Source organism: Globicephala melas, chromosome 19, assembly GCF_963455315.2.
Source record: "Globicephala melas chromosome 19, mGloMel1.2, whole genome shotgun sequence".
Classification (NCBI taxonomy): Eukaryota; Metazoa; Chordata; class Mammalia; order Artiodactyla; family Delphinidae; genus Globicephala; species Globicephala melas.
Genome location: NC_083332.1, coordinates 7653530 through 7681287, shown reverse-complemented (window position 1 = coordinate 7681287; position 27758 = coordinate 7653530). Strand labels below are relative to the sequence as shown.

Here is a 27758-nt window from a genome sequence, read left to right as displayed (position 1 = left end):
AACTCTCTGAGATGAGACTAGCTCTTTGATCAGATGAGCAAACTGAGGCTCCAGATGGGCACAGACATGCCCACAGCCACCAGCACGGAATGTTCCGGCATGGGATTGTCTCTGACCCCCTGGACTCTGTCCCCAGCCACTGGCAAGATGCCCAGGAGGTGCCCATCACCCCTCCTCTACACCCTCAGAGAAGGGTGGCTCCCTCCTGGCCTCTCCCACTGTCGGAGGCGTGGGTAGCAGCTGGGAGAACCGGCTGGATGCTGCCCCTCCCCTTGGGCGTGGAGGTAGGCACCTGGCGGGCTCCCTGCGTGGTAGACGCCACCGCCACACACACCTGCTCCCTGTGCCATCTGCTCCCAGCGCGTCCTCCTCTCCCCACCCTCGCCCTCCTGCCATGGAAGAGCCTGCCGAGCCCGGGAACCAGGCTGCGTGGGACCCCTATGAGAAAAACCTCTCGGAGATCAGGTGAGGCCCAGACCTGGGCACGTGCCGGCAGCGCCCCTGGAGGAGGTGGCCTGGGGGAAGAGCCAGGGGCCTCTGCAAAGGTGGACCCCGGCCTCCTGGAGCCTCAGAAGCGTCTGGGCTGGGCTGGCTCGTCCACCCTGGAGTGCGGATCCTTCCTGCGAAGGGATTCGAGGACCCGGGCTGTGCTGAGTCACCAGTTGGGATTCTTGGGGTGTCTTGTCCGTCTCAGGGCCTTAGTCTCTCTGTCTGTCAAAGGGGTCCAGAAGCAGTTTGTCTGCCTGAGGTAGGACTGGATGAGAGAAGGGGCTTGGTGCGTGGCAGTTGCCCGGGAAACAGGAGGGCATTTTGTACACGCTTTCCTCACAGACACGACCAAAAGCCCTTCAGATGGGGGTGCTTGCCCTCAAGGGGCTTCTGTTCTGTTTGGGGGGGGAGGATGGGAGAACAGAGGTGGACTGGGTTTGGGATACAGCTGAGTCTCAGAGTCAGAGTCTGTGGCCCTGGAGGACTTGGGGACCCAAAGGATGGGTCTCCAAGACAGAGCTTTCCCTACCTCAGAAGTGTGACTCCTTTGTTCCTAGGAATGAGTCAGACACTTTTATTGTACCCATTTTCCAGATGGGGAAACTGAGGCTGAGAGGGAAAGTGATGGGACCATGATTACACAGCCAGAAGCAAATCTGAACCCTGTCCACCTGACCCCAAAGTCTGTGTTTTCCCCGCTCTTCAACAGCCTCAGTGATACCCCCTCCCCACGGCTCCATTTCTCAGAGGAGAAAGTGGAGGCTCAGAGAGGGCAGGTAGCCTGCCCAAGGTCACACAGTGAGCTGTTTAGATGATCCCAGCCCTCCATATCTTGCATTCTGCCAGGCAAGTCTCTCCTGGCCTCCTGAGCTCCTCCAGCCTCCCCTGACTGTACCGTTCCAGGCTCGCCACTCCCCTCCCTCACCCTCATGCCCCAGACTCCAGAGACGAGCAGTTAAATTCTGAGTGTTGTGTGACCTAGACAAGCCTCCTGGGTCTCTGGGCCTCTCAGAATGAGAGTGGCTACCAGGCTGGTCCCAGCTCTGTTTGAAGAAACTCCCAGCATTCTCTCTTCAGCATTCTTTTCTTTGGGCCTTTGGGTTCTGCCATTTCTCCCTCCTGAGATAAACTGGTTCCCTTCCTGGGTTCCCACATCTAGGAAGCCTTTTCTTCCCACCAGGCCCTGGGAGCCTCCCTCTTCTCTGCTCCTGCACAGTCAGTTGGCCATAAAATCCCCAGCCCTTGCTCAGTGTGTGACCTTGATTCAGTCATTTGGCCTCTCCCAGCCTCAGTTTCCTCATCTGAAAAATGGGAGTAAGTAACCCTCACCTATAAGACACTTCTGGACCGAAATTCTGCAGCCCCCTGGGAGGTGGCTTAAAATCTTCTTTTCCATGAGCTTCTGGAATCCCCTGGACCCAGAAGGATGCCTCTCATGAGGGCCCTTATCATCCCTTTTGGACTCTCTGCTGCAGGCCCCTCAGACACATAACGTCCCCAGCATTGTGTGGGAACTCAGTGGCTCCCCAGAATTATTCCTCCTCCCAGGTTGCCATCTCAGGGATGGCCCCATCGGTCACCAGGTCAGAACCGCCCCCCCCCCAACTGTCTTTGTCCCTTCCTTCCTCTCCCTCCCACGGCCTGTCACTCCCCAACCCCACTCTCCTGACCCCTGACTCTCTCCATTCTCATGGTCTCTGCTCAGGCTTCATCTTTGCCCTTGGAGCCTCTCCCTGGCCTCCACGCCTCCAGTCTTTCCCAGAGCTGCCCCTCCTCTCCTCCCAGTCCAGAGGCCCTCCAGGCCCTGGCACCCTGGCTTCTCCAGGTCAATCCCCTCCCTCACCTGCATTCCATCTACCCCAGCACTTCAAATTCCCTGGTTATACCTCACTATTCCCTGCCCCAGTGCCTTTGCATACATGGTTTCCTCTGAAGGGATTCCCAGAGAAGTCTTTTCTAAATCTTTAAATCTATCCTTGGCCACCCCCCTGATCAAGTCCCTTCCATGGCTCCACAGCGATGGTTTCCAAAACCTTTTTAAGATACAGTTCCTTTGTCCAGGAGAAATCTTACATCCAAACAGAAATACATAATAGAGATCAAAACAGAGCTGCTCTGGCTTAAAATGGGGGAGTGGGGCTAGGGTCCTGCTGCTGGCCTTTCTCCCTCTGTGGGAGCGCCTCTCTGCCCCCCAAGCCCCCTCCCCACCTTCCTTGCTCCATGGGCCCCACCTGGCTGCTTCCGCATCCCCTCCAGCCCAGATCTCACACCTTGAAGCCTTTGCACCTGGAATGACCTCTCTCCTTCACCTGGCGAACTCCTTCTCACATGATTTAAGATTCTTGGCCACCACAGGTAGGTCCCTGATCACACTTCTGGCTTCAAACCTGTGCCGTGGTACCAAAAGGCGGAACCTTTCACAGACAGGGACAGAGTCGGGACCACCTCTGCAGTCCTCTGCTCGGGGACCCTGTGAAGGCTCTGAGAATGATGTCAAGGAATGAATGGAGGAGAGATTAGGCAAGCTTTGAGCTGGAACTTGCAGGATGAGTCAGGGCTGGAAGACAAGTGAGGAGGGGCAGGGCATGCAGAGGAGGAGACAATAGAGGAAAAGGACAGCGGCTGCTGGAAGTGACATGAATGAGTCCTAATGTCAAGGGCAAGAAGCTATTCCCAGGACACTAACTGCAGCCCGACTCCATTTTTAAGCTCCCTGCCTCCCCCAAAACAAGAAAAGCTAAGCAATATATCATTTTTAAAATACGAGCATAGGGACCTCCCTGGCAGTCCAGTGGTTAAGACTTCGCCTTCCAATGCAGGGGGTGCAGGTGAGCTAAGATCCCACACGCCTCAGGGCCAAAAAAACAAAAAAAAAAATGCAATGTTGTAACAAGTTCAATAAAGACTTTAAAAATGGTCCACATCAAAAAAAAAATCTTTTAAAAAATTAATAAAAAAACAAACTGTCTTTTAAAAAAACAAGTGACCGACAGGGATTTAATTCGGATGGTGGGGAGGGGGAGAGGCCAGTGGGACAAGAAGGAGCTCAGAGGCACCTGAGAGACATATCACTTGGAACGTTCTAGTTCATTAGTTCATAATTTGTTACAAATTATGGTTTCGATATGTTAACTGTGTTCCATGGAGACGTGTATGTATCCAAAGGACTAAAAAGGGATCTTAAGGGCAAAACCAAAAATTTAAGAGGAAAAAGTTAGAAGCAGGAGGTAAGCAGGACCCAGGCAGTTATACTAAGTTTCAGGAGGCAGAGGTGACACAGAGACAAACCCAGAAGATGTTAATCCCTAGAGAATCTTTTTAATGCTCACCTTGCTTAGTGTCTTCCACCTATTACCTCATTTAATCCTCACAACAACTGTTCGAGATTAAGCCACGAGAATGATTAACTATTATCATTCTATTTATGACGAAAGCCACTGAGGCCCAGAGAGGTTGAGTGACTTGTCCAAAGTCACACAGCTGTCAAGTGAGCTGTAGTCAGGATGTGAACCAGGACAGCCTGACTCTATCACAGCCTGGAAAGGGTGGGCAGATGTGGAAGGAATTTGGGGATAAGCAAGATGAGGGGGTAGGAGGGTCGGGAGGGAACCCTGCGCAGACAGGAGGCTTAGTAGGTATCTTGTGCTCTGCTGCATTTCCTGGAATACCCCGTACACTGGGCTGCACCTTGACCAGCCCTTTCTGGAGAAGGTCAAGGCCAGGAGAAGCCGAGCCAGCATTTGGACCTGTGGTTGCTGCTCCTCCCCTACCTCTGATCTTGGAGAACCCCAAACAAGGTCTTTTCAAATCTCACCGTTTTTCTGGCTGAAGTCACCAACACTGGCTTTACAGCCCTGGCTCCTCCTTCCCTGGGGAGGCCAAGCTACTTGGATGATTTTATGGCTATAGTCCTTCCAGTCACAGAGCTGCTTTTCCCAAGGGGAAGGATGTCGCTAATAAAAAGGCAATAAACAAATAATTCCACCTGCGTAGAATTTGGGCAGGCAGAGAGGAAGTGGGGTTCTGGACCTCCACTAATAAATCAGGCGCCCTGGAGAGGATTAGAAAAAGATGCTCACAGCCCCACCTTCCCTTCTCCCCACCACTGGTCTCCCTGCAAGGGACCCAGGCTTGGAGAGTGAAGGGAAGGATGTGTTTCGGTTCCCTTGCTCTCTAGAGGCCGGGGAGAGGGCGGTAGGATGTGCGCCCACATCCCACTTATGCCTGCGGTCCTGCATAGGGATCAGGAAGTGGGAATATCCAGGACACACTTGGAAAGAACCAGAGCAGCCCAGTTTGCCGAAGGCAGGCTCTGGGGGATGCAGAGCGGGACCCAGTGGGCCATCAGTGGCATCGAATGCTGAGGCAAGAAGGGAGACTGGGAGGCCTGGTCTCACTGGGAGGCCTGAATCAGACACCCCAAGAGTGGCGTGGCCGGCTACTCACAGGGGGACCTGGACCAGGGACCCCGAGGTCTCTGCCACTGCAGACAAGAATGCCCGCGTCACGAGTCAAGCTACCCACAGGAAGTCAACCCTGTGTTCAAATCCCGTCCATGTCACCTGCCGGCTGGGACCCGCCGGGCAGACAGGGTCCGGCAGATAGCTGTGCATCAGTGAAATGGGTGTGGTGGGTGATGCCCCGGGACATGTCAGACTTGCCATTCTCTGCTGAGTCAGGGATCACACGGTTTTCCTTCCTCCTTCTCTAATTCCCATTCCTGAGCCAGGAACCCAGGTGCCAGGAAGGGTGGGGACAGGGTGAAAGATGGTAATAATTACAACTTTCCTGAGCGTTGGCCACACACCAGGCTTGTGCTCAGAACTTTGTGTGGCTGAACCCCTTCCGTTTCCACAACAGTCCTGTGAGGGTGATGATGTTAGGATTCCCATTTTACAGATGGGAAAGCTGAGGCCCAGAGAGGACTCGTACATCTGGGATTTGCTCCGGAGACCCCTCTCTTTACCTCCATGCTAGAGAAAGGGATCAGACAGGGGCCTGGAACTACAGGGAGGGGCTGCCCCTCTGTGGCCCCGTCACCTTCACGGGGTGGGGGTGGACGCTGGCCACCCCAGATGGGATCAATGAGTCTGTGGTCTGTCCACCCTCCAGACCAACACTGCCCCATAGATACATAACCCGAGCCCCCTAGGTAAACATTTTCTTAGTCCCATTAAACAAAAAGTAAAAGAAACGTTGAAATTAATTTTAATTAGAAGTTTTATTTAACCTGTTATATCTGAAATATTCTTTCAACCTATAATCGATAGAAAAAAATATGAATAAGATACTTTAGTCTTTTCATAGTAAGCCTCTGAACACAGTGTGCACTTTCTCAAATCAGGTGCTAACCTTACGTCAGAAAGATCTGATTTGCATTCAGTTCTCATCACCATTACAGCTGACAAAAGTCGATTCTCAGGCCTGAGCTTTTCCAAACCTGCATAAAAAAGTATTCTAATAATTGGGCTTCCCTGGTGGCGTAGTGGTTGAGAGTCTGCCTGCCGATGCAGGGGACGCGGGTTCGTGACCCTGTCCGGGAGGATCCCACATGCCGCGGAGCGGCTGGGCCCGTGAGCCATGGCCGCTGAGGCTGCGCGTCCGGAGTCTGTGCGCCGCAACGGGAGAGGCCACAACAGTGAGAGGCCCACGTGCCACACAACACACACACACAAAAGTATTCTAATAATTGAATTGAGTGTCAGTGTTTCAGTTGAAATCAATAATAATTCAATAAAATTAAAAGTTGTGCCCCCCTCCGGGTTGCATGGGCCACATTTCAAGGGCTCAGTAGCTACACGAGGCCAGCGGCTGCCATGGTACAGAACAGTACGTTTCCATCGTCAGAGGAAGTTCTATTGGATGGCATGGCTCCAGGCTGCAAAGGCCTCAAGGGTGGGAGAGGTACATAGTAGGGGCTTAATAAATATACGTTGGAAGGGAGAGAGAGAGAGAGAGCATAAGGGAAGAGAGAAAAGTCGAGAAGAGCCTTCAGGCTAAAGGCACAGCACATGCAGAGTTCCAACGGTGTGGTGGAGCATGGCGTATGCAGGGAACAAGTTGAACTTGACAGTGGGAACAGAACAACACTGGCTGTGCTAGCGTGGGGATCGAGGGGAGGTGGGGCAGTGCAAGCTACCGGGCCCACAAAGAATCTGCTGGGCTTTGAGGGACAGAGCCAGGGATGCAGGACAAAGAACCCTGAGAATTTGAAGAAAGTGATTCATTTCTTTAGCTACATTGTTCTCTATCACCATCATCATCATCAAAGTAATAAATCAAAAAATCATTTAAAAGTGTGTATAGATTTTAAATGTGCAGGAATAGCCAGGGAAGAAAAAAAAAAAAGAATGGGGAGGGAGAATTGACCCTATCAGAACTTAAAATCTATAAAGTTACTCTAATCCAAACAGTATGACATCCCACCCTATGACCCTGCAATTCCAATGCTACTTATTTGCCCGAGAGAAATGAGCATGTAGTTTCCACACGAAGACAAGTATGGTCACAGGGGGTTTATGCATATTAACGGCACCCGGAAACAGCCATGAACAGGAGAATGGGTCAGCACACCGTAATCTATTGATACAGTCGAACTCTACTCAGCCATGAAAAGGAACAAACTCTATAATGCACACACAAACATGGGTGCATGTCAAGAGTATTATGCTAAGCAAACGAAGCCAGATGCCAAGAGTACTTTCTATAAGTTGACAGCCCTAGAAGGCCCGAGACCAGCCAAGTCAATTTATGTGGAAAAACTCAGAAGAGTGGTAGCCTCAGGGTGGAGGTGTGAGCTAATTGGGAAGAAGCACCAGGAAGTGTTCTGGGGTGATCGACTATTTTATATTATGAGAGGGGTTTGGATTGCATGGAGGGATTATGCATTGGTCAAAATTCACTTAAAAGTAGGAGGCTTTGCGAGACAAAGTTCTAGCTGGCTGTCCACCCATCTCTACATCATGGTCATTTCTATGTGGGGGAATTGCAGGCGATATTCATTTTCTTCTCTATTATTTTTTGTATCTTCCAAATGTTCTATATGTAATTTTCATAAGCAGAAAAATAATGATTCCAAAACTTTAGGTGATAATAATTTCCATCTGTTATTAAAATAATTGAAAACACGAAAAAAAAAAAATAGGACGTTTCCTCAACAGGAAAGTAATGTTCAAGATGGAAATGGGATATCTCGCAGCTATTAAAAACATTTTTTTAATTGAATGAAAGATTCTTTAAATTCTATAGTGCTTTAAAATTTTCAAAAGTTTCACACACATGATTTCATATAATCCCATAATAATAACCCTTTTTAAAAAATCCCCTACCCCTATGTTGTTCCTCCCCCCTTCCCTCTCCCCCATGGTAACCACTGGTTTGTTCTCTATATCTGTGAGTCTGCTTCGTTTTTGTTTTATTCACTAGTTTGTTGTGTTTTGGGGATTACACATATAAGAGATATCATGCAGTATTGGTCTTTCTCTGTCTGACTTATTTCACTTAGCATAATGCCCTCCAAGTCCATCCATGTTGCTGCAAATGGAAAAATTTCCTTCCTTTTTATGACTGAGTAATATTATATTATATATATATGTATATACATATCACTTTTTTTTTTTTTAAGTTGCGGCATGCGGGATCTTTTAGTTGCAGCATGCGGACTTCTTAGTTGCGGCATGCAGGCGGGATCTAGTTCCCCGAGCAGGGATCAAACCCCAGCCCCCTGCATTGCGAGTGCAGAGTTTTACCCGCTGGACCACCACGGAAGTCCTTATCACATCTCCTTTAGCCATTCATCTGTTAATGGACACTTAGGTTTCTTCCATACCACGGCAATTGTCAATAATGCTCTGGAAGCTATTTTTAAAAACAAGGATTGTAGATCAGCTATACCCCAATAAAAATTAATTTAAAAAATAAATAAGATAAAAACAAGGAGATAGCTGCGGAGAGATAGCTGCAGATTTGAAAAGACTGCCATAGTAGAGTAACTAAAAAATAAGCAAGATGCAGAGTAAGGTCTGATATCAATATTGCTTAGAAGGAGGACGGGGACTTCCCTGGTGGTCCAGTGGGTAAGACTCCCTGCTCCCAATGCAGGGGGCCCGGGCTCCATTCCTGGTCGGGGAACTAGATCCCACATGCCTGTCACAACTAACCTGGAGCAGCCTAAATAAATAAATAATTAATAATTTAAAAAAAAAAAAGTCGGACAAGCAGGAACAGAGAAGGAAGCTGAGTGTCCACACTGTGCTCGCATGTACTTCTACAAGTGCGGTTAAGGTACGCACAAAGCTGGTGGTATGGGCATCTCCAGAGGCTGGTATGGCCGTGCTGGGGGAGACCATTAACTTGTTAACAAGCCCAGATGATAATAAATACATATAACTTATTAATAAACCCAGATGATCAATAGATACAGAGAGACAATCCAATAATTTGTGATTTTCCCTTTTTTTTTTTTTTTTAATTTTTTTTTTTTGGTCCTGCCGTGCAGCTTGTGGGATCTTAGTTCCCCAACCAGGGATTGAACCCGGGCCACGGCAGTGAAAGCACTGAGTCCTAACCACTGGACCTCCAGGGAATTCCTGTTATTTTCCTAATTAGATCTTCTAAAAAGAAGGAAAGGTACACATGTGCCGTATTAAGGCAGTCTAGCAGGTGTTAAAAACATCCCCCCACTTCTGGATCTTAAGTCGGTAGAAGTTCATTTCAAACTCACATCCCAGCCCCACGTGGGCTCTCCTGGTGATGTGATGCCAGGCTCGGCTCTGCCATCCTCCACCCGTGACTCCCAAGTCCCCGGAGAAACCTCTCTGGTCCCACCAGCAACGGAGGCAGAGGGCTAGCACGTGGCAGTCACTGCCACTGTGTTCACCATTCAGAATTCAAGATGTGCAGAAGGGCATAAAATGGAAAATTCTGGTTCTCACAAACACCCCAGACCCATCCCCAGAGTAACCACTTCTAAGGCTTGCCTGCCAGAAAATTTTTCTCTATGTGTGTATCTTGTTTTTACTTGCTTTTTTGTTTGTTTGTTTTTGTTTTTGTTTCTTGCGGTACACGGGTCTCTCACTGTTGTGGCCTACTCCCGTTGCAGAGCACAGGCTCCGGACGCGCAGGCTCAGCGGCCATGGCCCATAGGCCCAGCCGCTCCACGGCATGTGGGATCTTCCCGGACCGGGGCACGAACCCGTGTCCCCTGCATCGGCAGGCGGACTCTCAACCGCTGCGCCGCCAGGGAAGCCCTACTTACTTATTTTTTAAACATAAGTAAGATATTACTTTATATCTGGCTCTGCCCCTTGTCTTTTCACTCTCTGTAATATCTCAGACATCTTCCCAAATAAATGCTACCTCCTTACCCCTCCGATCTTTTGGAATTTTCATAATGAAAATTCCAAGACATAGAAAAACGTTGGAGGAATTATTCAGCACGCACCCTCTCTATACCCACTACTCCTAAAATTTTATTATACTTGTTTTATCATATATCTGTACATCTTTCTATCCATCCAGCAATCCGTACTGGTGATGCATTTCAAAGGAGTGATTTGCAACCATCAGAACATTCCACCTTAAACATTCCAGGCTGCATATTATGAAATAGACTTCAATACTTGTTTATGGGCTTTTTTTTTTAACAGATGATGTTTATGTACAGGGCACTGCACAAACTTATGAAGTGTGCCATTTTGAGAAATACATGTGTAACCCCAATCCCTATCAAAACATAAATGCCTCCTTTTGAATGGCTGGATTCCAAGGTTTGCAGGCGGTGATTTATTCATCCAGTCCTGATTTATTTATCCAGTTCTCTGTTGTTCAGGTCCCTCTTACAATGTTGCAATTAGCTTGGTGGTCCATATATCACCGGGCACTTCCTCAAGGTCACCCATCCCATAAATTTCTGGAGGTCACGTTCATTTGTGCATCCAACAGATATAATGGAGCGCTGCCTGCCTGTCTGATGCTGGTTCTTGGAGGTGGGACATGGGAGAAGCAGAATTTCTGTTCCCTTGTAGCTACTACTAGTGGGGAAGATTGATTTCAAGAAGTCAATAGACAAAGAAAATAGTTACTAAGTATTAAAAGGGCTATGAAAGAAAAGAACAGAGTGCTGAGAGGGGTAAAAATGCGCATGGACCGGGTGTGCTCTGCTTGAGTGGAGGTGGCCTGTATAACTTAAAATGTTGCCAAGTGATCTCCCAAAGAGGTTATTCTAATGTCTCCTCAGCGGCCGCAGATGAGAGCAGGAGAGTGAAAGAGCCCGGTTCTCTGCGCTCTGGCCAAGGCGTGAGTCACTCCACTGAGGTGGAGGTGGCCAGAGGAGATGGGGACGCTTGAGGAGATGGGGACGCTCGCCCAGATGGGCTCCAGGCAGCGGAATTTCGGGGGGTGAGGGAAGGCACTCCTGCAGGCGAGAGCAGCTCAGGCAAAGGAGGGCGGCTGCCACTGCACAAGGTGCCCTGGGAATAAGGCGCACTGAACCCAGCTCAGGCTTGAGGAGCCTTGAAAACGCTCTCCCGAGAAAGGCAGGCCAGTTGACCACAGGCACCTGCTGTGAGTCAGCAGGACAGCGGGGCTGCGGAAAACCTCCTCATGCGGCCGGATCGCATGCATGGACGGGCGGGGCCCTCTCAGAGGAGTGGGGGTCAGTTTCAGTCCCACAAGACCCCTGAATGCCAGCAGCCTGCCCTCTCCCCGCCTTTGTACACACTATTCCCTCTGGTACACACACTCACAGCTCTTCCCTCACCTCCTTCGGGTCTGCTCAAATGTCACCTCCTCGGAGGGCCCTCCCCTGATTCCATCGATCTCACATTGCAAACCCTCCCAACCCCAGACGCTTCCTGTCCCCCACCAGCTTCATTTTTTCCATCACCATCCGATACACTACATTTTGAACATTCTGTGTTCATTTTATTGTTCATTCAAACATAAACTGCAATAGGGATTCTTGTTATGTTCTGATGTTTTTTGGTTTTGTTGTGTGTTTTGTCAGTTGTACTCACTTTCCTATCCCCCGGGGCCTGGCACATAGTAGGTGCTCAATAAATATCTGTGGGCCAAATGAATGAATTTGCCCCATCTCAGGCAAGATGGCCTAAAGCTCCTGGAATGGGGAGCTCTCTTTGAACATCAGACTGGGAGGTCCCTGGAAAAGAGGTCCCTGGTCCCTGCCCACCCGTCACTGCTCGTTCATCAAATGAGACCAGAGAGGTTTTGAGAGTGACCTCGGGTTACACGGCAAATCGAAGGCAGGTCTGTAATACAGGCAAGGGTTGCTTCTCTGCACAACCCTGGGTAGCCAAGAGGGACGCTGGCCAACGGGATGTCTTGTTATAATAATGGTTAATGGGCGTTAAGTATTGACATTTATATGAACGAGGTTTTTTTTTAAAAAAATCAATCAGTAAAATTGATTTGTGTGTGGGGGTGTGTGTATAGCTTTATGAATTCTAACACATGTATAGATTTGTGTAACCATCACCACAATCAGAATACAAAACTGCACCATCAGCCCTTTGAGTCACACCCTCCCCCATCCCTAGCTGCCCTCTCCCCTCCCACCCCTCATCCCCACAGCTACTGATCTATTCCCCGTCCATATACTTTTGTCTTTTGTCAGAAATGACATATTAGTTTCCTATTGCTGCTGCAGTAAATGACCACAAATGCAATACAAATCTATGCTCATACATTTCTGGAGGCCAGAAGTCTGAAATCAGCGTTGCTGGGCTAAAATCAAAGTGTTATCAGGGTGGCGCTCCTCCCGTTCCCTTCTGTGCCTTTTCCAGCTCCTAGAGGCCCTGCATCCTTTGGCCCGTGGCCCCTTCCTCTGCCTCTTCAAAGCCAGCTGCGTAGCCTCTTCCGATCTCTCTCCTCTCTGACGTCTGCTTCCATTATTATATCTTCTCTCTCTGATTCTAACCCTCCTGTCTCCCTTTTACAAGGACCCTTGTGATTACATTTAGGGCCCACTGAATTCTCTCCCCATCTCAAAACCTGAACCTAATCACAGCAGCAAAATCCCTTTCCTGGTGCAATGGATCATGTTCGCAGTTTCTGGAGACTGAGACGTGGACCTCTTTGGGGGGTGGTCATCATTCCACCCACCACAGACATTAAATGGAATTGTACAGACGGCGATCTCCTGAGTCTGTTTTCCTTCACTCCACCCAATGCCTTTGGGACCCATCTGTGCGGTGGTGAGTATCAAAGGTTTGCTTCTTGTCCTTGCTGAGTAGTACTGTGTGGTGTACGTGTACCACTGTTTATCCACTCACCTGCTGACGGACGTTTGCGCCGCTCCCAGTTTCTGGCGATTATGAATAGGGCAGCTATAAACATGCGAGTACAGACGTTGGTGTGAAAAAGAGTTTTTGTTTCTCTTGGGTGAACTCCCAGGAGAAGGAGAAACTCTGCTTTAAAATCTGTGCTTATCTTAAGAGATTTCATTGAGGGCTATTGATATACAATATCGAATATAATACAATATAATGATAATAATTATAACATACACCTAGGAGTTAAATATTCCTGTGACCAAGGGGAAGGAGGTGGACACTGAGACTCAGAGAGGTCATGTAAGCTGCCTGAGGTCAAACCTAGGTCTTCCTGACCGCCCCCCACCCCCAAGACCCCAGAGCCCCTGCCCAGAATGAGCACACCTGAGGACAACTGTATGACGATTGGCGAGGCGCTACCCCATGGCACTGGGTGGGTTCAAAGCCCAGCTCTGCCGTCTGCCGCTGTGTGATGTTAGCCAAGTTACTTTGCCTCTCTGTGCCTCTACTTCCTCATTTGTAACGCGGGGATAGAAATACTATAGCGGGTAGCCTCCTAGAGTTGTTGAGGAAATAAACGAACTAAGGCACATAATGTAGTGAGGAGTGTCGGGCCAGGGGGCACTGTGAGTGTTATTTGTATTTCTTCATAAATATTGAGGGAGGCCCTCCGTGTTTTGATATGTTGGCAATCCAGACAGAACGGCCCCCCGCCCAGGCTACGGAGGGCCTTGAGCTCTGGGCCACGTGGGGAATGAACAGGAAGGAGAAACTGGAGGCCAAGAGACTCTGGAGGAGGCTGCGTTGAGGGTCCAGGGGGGCGAGGAGGAGACCTGAGCTGGACAGGGGTAGTGGGGACAGAGAAGAAGAGCTAAGGCCTGGTGGACTGGGGGGCGGGGGGATGGGAGGAAGGAGGATCGCCAGGTTGGGCCATTCTTAGCGTTTCATGTCCTGGGGTCTCCCTAGCAGAGCAGGCCAGGCCCCTTCGAGGAGGCTAAGTACGTCCTTGGCCCATTGCCCGTCATGTGGGCTGTAGCTCTGTCCGCTGTTCCTCCTGCGGCTGGTCTCTGCCCCAGCCCAGCTGTCACCTTCATTCCTCGGCTCCAGCCAAGCAATAGCTGCATGCCAGGCCCTGGACCTGGCATGGGAAAAGAATGGGCTCGGAGCCCAAGGAGAGGAAAGGTCACCCCAGGGCCAGATTTAATTTACAAGGTGGGGAGAGAAGACACACAGCACCTGTTTGGGGACACACCGTAAGATTCAGCCCAGCAGGAATGCAGGTGGGGTCCCCCCTCTCCAGCCTCCTGGCAGGAGGAACAGCTGATGCAAGGCCAGAGGCTGGAATAGTGCTCGGTGCACTGGGGGGCTTTGACTGGAGTAGGGGGATGTGGGGAAGGAGGGCCTGGAACAGAACTGTCTACGGGGCTGAGGTTCAAATCTCAGCTCTGCTCGGTACTTGCCGCATGGCCTTGGCCAAATCGCTTCCCCTCCCTCAACCTCCGTTTTCTCACCTGTCACCTCAGAACATGCAGGGAGATCCCAGCTCTCCCCCAGTCATGTCTCGATTATTTATTAAACGTTGATGCTCAGTCATTTACTGAGCAATAGTTGTTCTCGGCCCAGAGGGCGCATGGTAAGGTCTGGACACTGTTGACCTGGAATGAGGCCAGGCTTTGGAAGTTTCTAAAATCCCCAGAGGGGATTCTAAAATGCCCAGGGCTGAGAACCACAGAGGCAGGTGTTAGGAGGTAACAAGCGCTCTTTGAGTTTCCTTAACTTTTTTCCTGGTAACCCCCTTCATTCATTCACCCATTTATTCATTCAAACGTTCATTCATCACACATTCATTTATTCACACATTCGTTCAATCACACATTCATTCATTCGCACATTCATTCAACCACACATTCATTCATTCACACGTTCATTCATTCAGTCAAATACTGGTTGGACACCAACAATGTGCCGGCACTGTGGATTCCACCCTGGCCTCCACCCTGGCCCCGCAATTTGGAGATTGTAAGTGCTGAGGAGGATGGCGGGACACCCTCATATTTATTCATGTATGCATTCAGTGACTATGTCAAGGACTCCTGAAGGGCACAGTATCTTTTCCTGGTTGGCAACCCCATTTTCCTCTCCGGTAAGCTGGGGAGAACACTTCTCCTTCAAGGAGCTGTTGGTGAGATCAAAGACAAAAATAGCGCTGCACGCTAAAGGGCGCTTCAGTGTCCTGAGCATTTATTAGGAGCCAGGGGCTTAATGTATATTATCCCTTTTAATCTTTAGGTAGGATTAAAACCTTGAGGTTGAGATTACTGTTATCTTCATGTGTCAGAAGAGGAAACTGAGGCTCAAAGAGGTGAGATCTGCTGCCCAGGGCACAGAGAGAGCACATGTGACCCACCAGAGCCAAGACCCAGGCACTTAGCAGCTAATCTGCCTAGTGACGGATGGCCTCACAGCCCCGCCCACTGGCCTAAATCCGCCTGGCAACTAGTGACATCACTAATTCTGCTGCCTGCGCTCAACCTATGACATCACTGAACCATAAAGTAATTACAATAAGCTGAGGGCCTACTGTGTGCCAAAGGCGGTGCCAAGCAGCCCCTCCTCTGGGCTCACACGATGCCCGGTGTTGCCTCTATTACTAAGTATAATCATAACGATAATTTTAGCCTGGATTTATCGAATGCAGACCACAAGCCAGGCTCTATTTTAATCATTTTTATTTCTTTGGGTGCATTAAACCCTCCCACTATCTCTATTTTTTAAAAATTAATAAACATTTATATAGTGTATATTCCTATGTCAGGCCCCGTTCTAAGCACTTTTTACATGCTCACGACCATCCTATGAGGTAATGTTTACTTATTATCCCCATTTTATGGATGGAAGGACTGAAGCGCAGAGAGGATGAATGACTTGCCCACAGCCACATAACTGGAGAGAGGTAGGATTCAGACTCAGGTATTCCGGCTCCAGGGTTTATGCCGTTAACCAAGACACCATGCTACTTCTCCTATCTCCTATTTTACAGTTGAGGAAACTGAGGCCTAGAGAGATTAAGCCCCAGGCCTCAGCTCTGCTAGAGAGTGCCAAAGCCAGACTCTGAGCCTGCAATGTCCAGCTCCAGAAACACAATATTTCTCACATCTGTCTTACTTAGGTTACTTAGAAACAGGGCCTGCAAAGCCCCTGCCACCGCCCCTCTGAGGTGACCAGCGCTTCCTTCCTGGTCCCCTGGGGAACATCCCCCAGCCAAGAACAAAGCCTTTTCCAACAGACCCTAGACCACATGCCAGCTTCCTCCGTAGCCTCCCCACGGCCCCGCCTTGGGACACTGCCCTTTGGAAACCCTGGCTGGGCTGAGCCTTACCTGGGCTCCCCAGAGCCCTCCTTTGACCCCAGGCAGAGGAAACAATTCTCTAGCTTTTGTCCTTCTCCTGCAAGCCTGAGCCTGGTGCCAAGCCTTGGAGAAATTCCCCATCCCTCAAATCTCTGAAGCTGGTGGAGGCCTTCAGGAAAGACACTGGGAGATCCCTGGGCAAGTCACAGCCTTCAATGGGCCTCAGTTTCCTCATCTGTCAACTGGGCGCACAAGGGAAAACTAACAGAAAAGGCCTGTGCAAGACAGCTGGGGTTTCACCTTCACTGGGCCCAGCACCTCGTCTCCATTTTTTTTTTCCCTTGCCTCATTTTTATGAAAAACAGTTGTTTTAGTGGGAAGCATAATTTTTTCCCTTTAATGTTTTATTCATTCATTGCAAGTTTTTTTTTTAACATCTTTCCTGGAGTATAATTGCTTTACAATGGTGTTTTAGTTTATGCTTTATAACAAAGTGAATCAGCTATACATATACATATATCCCCATATCTCTTCCCTCTTGCGTCTCTCTCCCTCCCACCCTCCCTATCCCACCCCTCTAGGTGGTCACAAAGCACTGAGCCGATCTCCCTGTGCTTCCCACTAGCTATCTATTTTACGTTTGGTAGTGTATATATGTCCATGCCACTCTCTCACTTTGTCCCAGCTTACCCTTCCCCCTCCCTGTAACCTCAAGTCCATTCTCTAGTAGGTCTGCGTCTTTATTCCCTTCCTGCCCCTAGGTTCTTCATGACCTTTTTTTTTTTTTTTTTTTTTAGATTCCATATATATGTGTTAGCATACAGTATTTGTTTTTCTCTTTCTGACTTACTTCACTCTGTCTGACAGACTCTAGGTCCATCCACCTCACTACAAATAACTCAATTTCGTTTCTTTTTATGGCTGAGTAATATTCCATTGTATATATGTGCCACATCTTCTTTATCCATTCATCTGTCGATGGACACTTAGGTTGTTTCCATGTCCTGGCTATTGTAAATAGAGCTGCAGTGAACACTGTGGTACATGACTCTTTTTGAATTATGGTTTTCTCAGGGTGTATGCCCAGTAGTGGGATTGCTGGGACCTATGGTAGTTCTATTTTTAGTTTTTTAAGGAACCTCCATACTGTTCTCCATAGTGGCTGTATCAATTTACATTCCCACCAACAGTGCAAGAGTGTTCCCTTTTCTCCACACCCTCTCCAGCATTTATTGTTTGTAGATTTTTTGATGATGGCCATTCTGACTGGTGTGAGATGATATCTCATTGTAGTTTTGATTTGCATTTCTCTAACGATTAATGATGTTGAGCATCCTTTCATGTGTTTGTTGGCAATCTGTATATCTTCTCTGGAGAAATGTCTATTTAGGTCTTCTGCCCATCTTTGGATTGGGTTGTTTGTTTTTCTGATATTAAGCTGCATGAGCTGCTTGTAAATTTTGGAGATTAATCCTTCGTCAGTTGCTTCATTTGCAAATATTTTCTCCCATTCTGAGGGCTGTCTTTTCGTCTTGTTTCTGGTTTCCTTTGCTGTGCAAAAGCTTTGAAGTTTCATTAGGTCCCATTTGTTTATTTTTGTTTTTATTTCCATTCCTCTAGGAGGAGGGTCAAAAAGAATCTCGCTGTGATTTATGTCATAGAGTGTTCTTCCTATGTTTTCCTCTAAGAGTTTTATAGTGTCCAGTCTTACATTTAGGTCTCTAATCCATTTAGAGTTTATTTTTGTGTATGGTGTTAGGGAGTGTTCTAATTTCATTCTTTTACGTGTAGCTAGCTGTCCAGTTTTCCCAGCAAGACTTATTGAAGAGGCTGTCTTTTCTCCATTGTATATTCTTGCCTCCTTTGTCAAAGATAAGGTGACCATAGGTGCATTGCAAGTTTTATTAGAGTAAAACACAAGTGCTGTGAACAGAGCTTCAGTCAATTGCCCAAGGAATTTTGCAGAGGGCGCACCTTGTAACCAGCTCCACCCCCATCTGCCCCCACTTCCCAGGGGTAAGCATCTTCCTGCCTTCTAACATCTTAGGTGATTTGTCCCTGTGTTTGAACTTCCCCTAATTCGAATCATATCATCTAGACTCTCTTGTGTCCTTCATCCCCCGTTCAACATTTTGTTTCTGAGTTTTACCTGTGTGGTCGGACCCTAGCCCTCTTTATAGATCCTCACAATATCTATAAATCCTCTTCACTACCCCGAAATGAAATCCACAGACAGTATAATCCACTTACACGCGTAATTTTTCCCCCAGTTCGATGTATTGTCCTAAGTGTACCAGAAAGGACCGCAAATGGAAATTAGCACCGAGTAACGGCTAAGAATGGGCAAATCCGTGTTTCATGGGGCCTGAAGCTTATACTGTTTTGAGGGGATTCCCCTTAAGAAAAAGAATCAGGGGCATTCCTTGGCGGTCCAGTGGTTAGGACTCTGCGCTTCCACTGCAGGGGGCCCGTGTTCAATCCCTGGTCTGGGAAATAGGATTCCACAAGCCACCTGGCGCGGCCAGAAAAATAAATAAATAATTTTTTTAAAAAAAGAAAGAAAGAATCAGTACGTGTGACTGCAACATTAGGAAGAAGGAATGTTTGTTTAGAACGAGCAAAGAAATTACAGTGACTTGTCTCATTCTGAAAGCTGGCAAACACTCCAAATATTCCAGAAAAATAACACACCGGCTTCTGGCTTCAAACCTGAGTCTCCTCCTCCACCCCATACTTTTGGTGCCAAGCGCCCCTGGGCATGTGATAGCGTGATCCGACTTCCGTGTCCCCAGCCTTCCTGTCATTACTTGCGCCCAACTAGTGTCCCGGAAGCAAATCCTGCACCCAGCCAGCTCGCCATCCCATAACTACACACAGACATGACCGCAAACCTTGTAAATATCCCAGGAAAGTCCAATGAAATGTATCTCCAACTCAGCTTTACCTTAGCCAGGTCCCCAAAACACCTATCGCTCTCCCACGCCAGGGTCAGGAGATCTCGAGGGAGGCTGCAAAGGCAAGAGTGATCGAATTAAACGGATTGTTCTCAATACATCTCACTTTGGAAAACTGTACTTCCTTGTATGGTTATATGAACACATTGCAGGGTTTTGGGAAAAGCAGCTTGAGTGAGGGGTTTGACGCTTAAGACTGCCCCAGCTTCCCAGGGACTCCACATCTGGTTTTCGCAGGTGGCCCTGCCGCTCTGTGGCCGCTTAGGAATGGGCAGGGCACCTGACTCTTTGGCCTATGTTTGTAAAATGGGGGGTGCTGCCTTTCTGGAGGGTTGGGGTGAAGAGTAAACATGTGGAAAGCGCTTAGTCCCACTTTGCAGAGGTGAAGCGCTGCTTGTCCCGCCAGCTGTGTGGCTTTGGGCAAGTCACTCAACCTCTCTGTGCCTCGCTTCCTTCATCCAGAAAATGGGGATAATAATCATTGTCACCTCATAGGATTGTTATGGGGTGTTAGTAAACCATCCTCACTTTGCAGATGAGGAAAAGGGCGCAGAGAAAATTCCTTGCCAGTGTTCCACCAGCGAGCGGGGTGCACCTCGCCCATCTCCTTGCTTGCCCTTCGTCACCTGCCCCGAGATCCCTCCGCCACTTTCTGCCGCCATCTGTCCTGGAGGCCTCAGCTGTAAAGCTGGACCCTTGTGTAGGCTCCTGGGACCTCGAAGGACACTCAAATGCAGGCCCCGTGGGACTTCCCTGGCGGTCCAGTGGTTAAGGCTCCGCGCTTCCACTGCAGGAGGCACGGGATCGATCCCTGGTCGGAGAACTAAGATCCCGCCTGCAGCCGACCTTAAAAAAAAAAAAAAAGCAGGCCCCTGGCCCCCCACTCTCCCAGGGGTGACACCTGTCCTCACCTCCTTCCCGGTCCTTACGGTGTCTCTCCCCCACCCTCCTACAGCCAGAATTTGTCAGGCGAATACTTCAGGTATAAAGGCATCCTCTTCCCCGTCGGCATCTACTCACCTGAGAGCATCAGCATCGCAGAGAACTCGGAAGTGCAGGACGATGACATCTTCATCATCACCTACCCCAAGTCAGGTACCCGCTGGGCCGGGGCAGGGGTGCTACGGAGAGTGCTGTGGGTGATGAGAAGGGTACACTAAGGAGAATGGAAGAGGAAAGAGGGAGGGGGTGGGGCGGATGGGGGACGCCTTGGTCCGTTCAGAACCGAGGTGAGCTTGGCCTTTGCACTGGCAGGTCCCTCCGCCAGGGGGCACCCTTCCCACCAGATCCCTGTGTGCCTCGCTCCCTCCCTTCCACCGGGCTGGCTCTCACACCCACTGGGAGGCCTTCCCGGACCTCCCTGGCTAAAATAGCGTCCCCATCCTGTCCCTCTCTATCCCTTAACGCCCCTCATATTTTTCTTCACTGACGGCCACTATATCGTATTTTCATTTGTTGATTTAGTCTGGCTTCCTCACTAGAACATGGCTCAGTGAGTACAGATATTCCGGTTTGTCTTGATCGCGGCTGTGTTCTTTGAACCTAAAACAGTGCCTGGAACTTATTCAATAAATATTTCAGGAAGGAAGGAAGGAAGGAGGGAAGGAAGGAAGGAAAGATCTTAATTTTCTCCATTCGGTTACTGAAATGCTACTTACTGTTTGTCTACCACGTGCAGAGACACAGCTCTGAACAAAGGAGACATTTGTTGGGAGATACAGGCTTCATTGAAACATGCAGTCGCCTATATTACTATCTAATTAGGGTTAGGGTGGGTCCCCTCCCCCCCAAGGAAAGGTGAAGAGAGCATTAAGTGTAGGTAATAAGAAGGTCTGCGGGATAAGGGCAGGCTTCCTGGGGAGAAGATGTTCATGCAGAGAGTTGGAATCTGCAGAGCAGTTTGAGTGGGAAAGGGTATCCTAGACAGAGGGACAGCATGTGCAAAGGCCCTGAGGTGGGAGGTGGCTCGGTGAGTTTGAGGAAGCAAGAGAAGGTCAGTGGGACTGCGGTGGAGGGAGTGACAGGAGAGGCCCCGTGGCAGGGGGTGGGGGAGTTCTTCTCTAAAATGTTGGAGCTGCCTTCTTAATGTTTTTCAAAATATTTTTGAAATTTTTCAAAATATTATATTCACCCTTTCCAGCATAGAGTTCGATGAGGCTTTTTTTGCTTTTTGGTAACATTAAAAAAAATAATTAACATACCATACAATTCACCCATTTGAAAGTATAAAAATCTATGGCTATAGTATATTCACCAAGTTGTGCAACCATCACTACAGTCAACTTTAGAACATTTTCATCACCCCTAACAAGAAACTCCGTACCCATTAGCCATCACCTCCCAATCCCCACATCCACATCCCTAAGCCTTAGGTATCTGCTTTCTCACTATACGGATCTGCCCGTTCTGGACGTTTCAGGTAAATGGAATGATACAATATACGGTCTTCTGTGTCTGGTATCTTTCACTTAGAGTAATGTTTTTGAGGTTCTTCCAAGTTGTTGTCAGTGCTTCCTTCCTTTTTATGGCTGAATAATATTCCATGATATGGTTATACTCTATCCTGCTTATTCATTTATCAGTTGATAAACAATCAGTTGGTTTGTATTCACTCTTTGACTCTTAAGAATAATGCTTGTGGGAACATTGATATACAAATCTGTCTGTGGATGCGTTTTCATTCCTCTTGGAGTTCTATGAGTTTTGAGAGACATATACAAGATACACCACAATCAAGACATAGAGCAGTTCAGGGACTTCCCTGGCGGTCCAGTGGTTAGGACTTGGCACTTCCACTTCAGGAGGCCTGGGTTCAATCCCTGGTGGGGGAACTAGGATCCTCCAAGCCATGTGGCATGGCCAAAAAAAAAGATATAGAACATTTCCATCACCCACCTAAAACAAACAAAAAAACCCTTCACACCCTTTCGTGGTCAGCTCCTTCCTCAACCCAGCCCCGGGCAACCATTGATCTGTTTGCGGCCCCAATAGTTTTGGCTTTTCCAAAATGTCATATACATGGAATCGTACCCTATGTAGCTTTTGAGACTGACTTCTTTCACTCAGCATAATGCATTTTAGATCCATCGAAGTTGTATTTTTTGTTGCTGAGGAGTATTCCATCAGCTGGATGGACCACGGTGGGTTTATCTATTCATCTGTTGAAGGACACTTGGGTATTTTTCCAGTTTGGGATGAGTATGAATACAGCTGCTCTGAAGCTTTGTGTACAAGTCTCTGCATGGAAATACGTTTTCGTTTATCTTGGGTAAATACTTAGAAGTGGGATTGCTGAGTTTATGGGAATTGTGTACGCTTAACTTTATGAGAAACTGTCAACTGCACTTTTTGGCAAGCTGGTTTACCATCTTGCATTCTCTCCAGCAACATAGGTGGGCTCCAGATGCTCTGCTTCCTTGTCAGCACTTGATATTGTCAAGTTTTTAAAAAAGTCATTCTAACAGATGTGTTCTAGTATCTCATTGTGGTTCGAATTTGCATGTCTCTAGTGGCTAATGATGTTGAGCATCTTTTCAGGGGCATACTAACCATCATTATCTTTCTTGGTAATGTGTCTGTTCCACTTTTTTTTTTTTTTTTTTTTTTTTGCTCTTTTTAACTGGGTTGTTCGTTTTCTAATTATTGAGTTTTGAGAGTTCTTTATATAATCTGAGTACACATCCTTTATCAGATATGCCTTTTGCAAATATTTTCTCTGAGTCTGTGGCTTGTCTTTTCATTTTCTTTTCAGTGTCTTCTCAGAGCAGAAGTTTAAATTTTGATGAGCTCCAACTGTCAATTTTTTCTTTAATGGATCAGACTTTTGATGTCACAGCTATGAAATCTTTTCCTAAACCAAAGGCATAAAGGTGGCCTTTATATTTTCTTCTAGAAGCTTTACAGTTTTAGATTTTACACTAAAGTCTATGATCTATTTTAAGATAATTTTTATGTGTGGTATGAGGTATAGATCAAGGTTCTTTGTTTGCATATGGTTGTCCAGTTATTCTAGCTATTTTTTAAAGTTTAAAATATCTTAAATTTCTCTCTTAGAAAGTAATGCATTCATAGTTCAAAATTCAAGAGGTACAAAAAGGTTTACACTGTAATATCTCTCTTCTCCCACAGTCACCAGTAGTCTCTGTGTATCTTTCCAGAATTTGCATGTACAAAAAAAAGTGTACATAATTTTTTTTAACTTTTTTCCCACAAAAGTTAACACGATACACGCCATTTTGCCTCATGTTTTTGTTTTGTTTTGTTTTGTTTTATGGTTGTGCCTTCTTTTTCCTTGTATTTTGATATCATCCTATCTTAGAACCGTAAACAAAGAGCTTCCTGGTTTTTGTTTTTTCTTAAAGTTCCATAGTATTGCATAACATTAGATGTACAAGAATTCTTGTTTAATTAGTTCCTTACTGATTAGCTTTTCCTGGTTTCCAATCTTTTGCATTTATTTATTTTTTTAAATTTATTTATTTATTTTTGGCTGCGTTGGGGTCTTCCTTGCTGCAGGTGGGCTGGGCTTTCTGTAGTTGGGGTGAGCGGGGGCTACTCTTCACTGCAGTGCACGTGCTTCTCATTGTGGTGGCTTCTCTTGTTGCAGATCAGGGGCTCTAGGCACACGGGCTTCAGTAGCTGTGGGGGCTTAGTCGCTCCGCGGCATGTGGGATCTTCCCGGACCAGGGCTCGAACTCATGTCCCCTGCATTGGCACGCGGATTCTTAACCACTGCACTACCAGGGAAGTCCCCAGTCTTTTGCATTTATACACCATATAAACTTTACACACAATGCCACATCTTGTGCAAGTGTCATTTGCACACGTATGCGTTTATCTGTAGAACAAATTCCTAGATATGGATTGCTTGGTCAGAGCCTCTGTGCGTTTGCAATTTTGATGAATATAGCCAAATTTCCCTCCACAGAAGTTGTGGAAATCTGTTCCCCAAACAGCAGGCTTTGTTTGAAATAGCTTTGGTGATAGACGGTAGTAGTGATGTTTGCACAACAATGTGAATGTACTTAATGCCTCAGAACCGTACTCTTAAAAATGGTTAAATTGGTAAATTTCATGTTAGGTATCTTTTGCCACATACCCACAAAAAAAGAATTATTAAGTGGTAACAGGGGATTAAAACACCAAGGGGTAAAGAGAACCCTAAACAATACAGGAAGAGCCAATACGGGGCGAAGCCCCTCCCTCTAGGACTGAAGCAGAGAGCACCCAAGGAAATTTGCTTTGGGATGCGGGGCGGGGTGAGGGGGAGTAAGTGTCACTGGGGTCTACTGCACTGCTGGCCGCTGTCCATCACAAGAGCTGGCTGGGAGAAGCCCAGGAGAACCAGGAGGAGAAATCCCATCCTTCTGCAGGGTTCCTCTGCGCCCTCTACTGACACAGCTTCACATTGCGCTAGGTGGCAAAGGAGATCCGTTTACACAGCTCCAATGGCACAAAGCAGGGCAACCAAGAGTGGATTTGGAGCTGAGAGGCGATACACTGGGAACTGGCACGGGGTAGTTCTTAGAATCCAGGACAATATAATACTAATGCCAGGTGATTGTTCACATTACGATGATTTCTCATCCGACCTACCTGTAATCTCCTGGAATCCAGACCTGTGAACTGGGTCATGGATGAGATCCCTTCCTACTATGTGACGTTTATGGCTCCCTCAAGAAATCAAGGGCTTACCCCCATGAAAGGGCAGTGAAAAGAGCTGAGATTTCAAGTCCAGCCACCTGAATTCAGTTCCAGCTTCCTCTATGTATTAATGGAGTGCTTCAGAATCTCAGAAGCTGGACCCAATAGCAATTTATTTCTTGGGAATTCCCTGGCAGTCCAGTGGTTAGGACTCCATGCTTTCACTGCCGAGGGCCCGGGCTCAATACCTGGTCGGGGAATTAAGATCCCACAAGCTGCGTGGCGCCGCCAAAAAAAAAAAAAGAAATTTATTTCTCATTCCTGTAAATTCCAGCTAGTGCTGGATAGATGGGGGGAAGTGGGGGGAAAATCCATGCAGTCTCCAGCATCCTGGCTCCTTCCATCTTCTGGCTCTGCCATCCCCAGGAGCCCCAGTTTCCACTGGCATCTCTGCACTCAGCCAGCAGGGGGCGGGGGTGGGGGTGGGGGTGGAGAGGAGGGGTCACGTGGCCGGTGTTTATGGGCCGAGTCTGGAAATGGCTGCACATGGCTGCCACTGCACTTCCTTGGCCAGAACTCAGTCCCACGGTCCCACATGTAGCTTCAGGGGAGGCTGGAAAAATGTCGTCCTGTTATATTCCCGGTAGAGAAACGAAATGGGGTTGGGTGGACAGTTGCCACTTCCAAGCTTTGCCGCCTTAGTTAGCAACTTTGTTTCTTTGAGCCTCAATTTCCTGCTTTGGAAATAAAGATAACCAATCCTAAGTGGGAAGAGGGAGGGATAAATTAGGAGTTTGGGATTAACAGATACACACTACTATATATAAAAGAGATAAACAACAAGGACCTACTATATAGCACAGGGAACTATATTCAATATCTTGTAATAACCTACAATGGAAAATAATCTGAAAAAGATATATATATATATATATATATATAAAATATCTGAATCACTTTGTTGTACACCTGAAACTAACACAAGATTGTAAATCAACTATACTTCAATTTTAAAAAAACATAACCAATCCTAACTTCTGTGCTGTGTGAGGAATCCATGCATTAAACATATGTAGCAAATTGTACAATAATGCAGCCATTATGAATTTGATTGTATCCCCCCTTCACCCCTCCCCACCTCTGATTAATTTGCCCAATTCTTCCAACAGGCACAAACTGGATGATTGAGATCCTCAGCTTAATCCTAAAGGACGGGGACCCCTCCTGGATCCGCTCAGTGCCCATTTGGAAGCGGTCGCCCTGGTGTGAGGCCATCATGGGTGCCTTCAGCCTCCCCGACCAGCCCAGCCCTCGCCTCATGAGTTCTCACCTCCCCATCCAGCTCTTCACCAAGGCCTTCTTCAACTCCAAGGCCAAGGTGTGGGAGGATGGAGGGGAGTGTGTGTTGGTGGGGCAAAGTATAACTAACTGATGAACTCAACACCTATTTATTGAGGACCTACTGTGTGCCCGGCCCTGATCTAGAACAGCAGCAAATACACACACAAGGAACACCTGCCTTATGAGCCCACATTCTAAAGGGGACAGACAAAGAATAGATGGAGTAAATAAGGAAAAGATTGAATACATCCAAGGTGATCAGTTCACATCGAGAAGGAGGGGAACATGGGGGTTAGAGTTAGGGGTACGGGTTGCAATTATAAATAGGGTGGTCAAAGGAGGCCTCAGTAAGAAGGCGTGGTTTGAGTAAAGACCTGGGAGGTGAGGGAAGGAAGCCAAAGGGGGTGTCTGGGGGAAGAACATTCCCGGCAGAGGCACGAACAGGTGCAAAGGCCCTGGGGTCTATGTGGCATGCCTGAGGTCCAGCAAGGAGGACTGTGTGGTTGCATCTAAGTGAGCAAGGGAGAGAGGAAGAGAGATGAGGTCAGAGAGGTGACAGGGACCAAAATGTGCAGGGCTGTGTGGACTTCGGTGGGGAGTTTTCTTGTCGCTGATTGAGACAGGAGCCAGGGGAGGGCTCAGAGCCAAGGAGAAACAGGATCCAACTTAGGTTTTCACAGGCGCCCTCTGGCTGCAAGTCAGGGAACAGACCATCAGGGTGAGGGCAGAAGCCAGGTGCCAGGGAGGAGGTGACAATGGAGGCAAACAGGATGGTGGCCACAGGGGGGTGAAGAAAAGGGGCTGGGTTTGGAGTGTATTTGGAAGATGGAACCAGGAAGAGTGGCTGGCAGGTTGGATGTGGGTGTGAGAGAAACAGATGAGTCAAGGGTGACTGCAGGGGGTTTGGTTTAAGCAACTGGGAGGATGGAGCTGCCATGAACTGAGACAGAGAGGTTGTGGAGGAGAGGTTTGGGAGGAAGATGGTTCTGCTGTGACCCATCGACACCCAGGTGGAGGATGCCAATGGGCAGTGAGATAGACAAATCTGGATTTGACAGGAGAGATGTGGGCTGGACACATCTATTTGCAACCTACTGAGATGTGTATATATATATATGGAGAGAGACAGAGACAGAGAGAAACAGAGACAGACAGAGAGACAGAGACAGAGAAATTAAAGCCAGGAGACTGGTGGGATCACCAAGGAAGGAAGTGAGTATAGACAGAGAAGAGATCAGATTGCAATCTAGGGGTCCCCAAGACCACCTTCAGTCTCAGTGATTCACTAGAAGGACTCCAGAACTCAGCAAAGCTGTTATACTCACGATTATAGCTTATCACGGAGGAAGGATAGAGATTAAGGTCAATGAAAGGAAGAGGTGGGAATTCCCTGGCGGTCCAGTGGTTAGGACTTTGTGCTCACACTGCCGAGGGCCCGGGTTCAATCCCCAGTCCGGGAACTAAAGTCCCACAAGCCGTGTGGCGAGGCAAAAAAAAAAAAAAAAAGATGAAGGGAAGAGGTGCCTGGGGGAGGGTGAGACCAGCCACCAGCTTCAAGTTATCTCTCTCCCAGTGGAGCTGCATGGACAGTGCTCAGTCCTCCAGCAATGACATGTGACAACATACACGGAGTATCACCAAGGAAGCTCACCCGAACCTCGGCATGCAGGGTTTTTGTTGGAGGTTGGCCAC

General features: G+C 47.9%; 1 protein-coding gene across 2 annotated transcripts in view; it reads left to right on the top strand.

The window, feature by feature from the left end:
- The window catches only part of SULT2B1 (sulfotransferase family 2B member 1), a 49122-nt gene that overhangs the window by 14962 nt on the left and 6402 nt on the right, over positions 1–27758 (top strand). The window contains exons 2-4 of one of the 2 annotated variants that reach the window (XM_030873693.2): positions 361–465; positions 20038–20177; positions 25895–26103. In XM_030873693.2, the coding sequence (XP_030729553.1) occupies positions 395–465; positions 20038–20177; positions 25895–26103 (420 nt within the window). In that variant the 5' untranslated portion in view covers positions 361–394. The remainder of the gene's footprint in view (positions 1–360; positions 466–20037; positions 20178–25894; positions 26104–27758) is intronic. The other variant, XM_060289079.1, reaches the window with a different exon arrangement.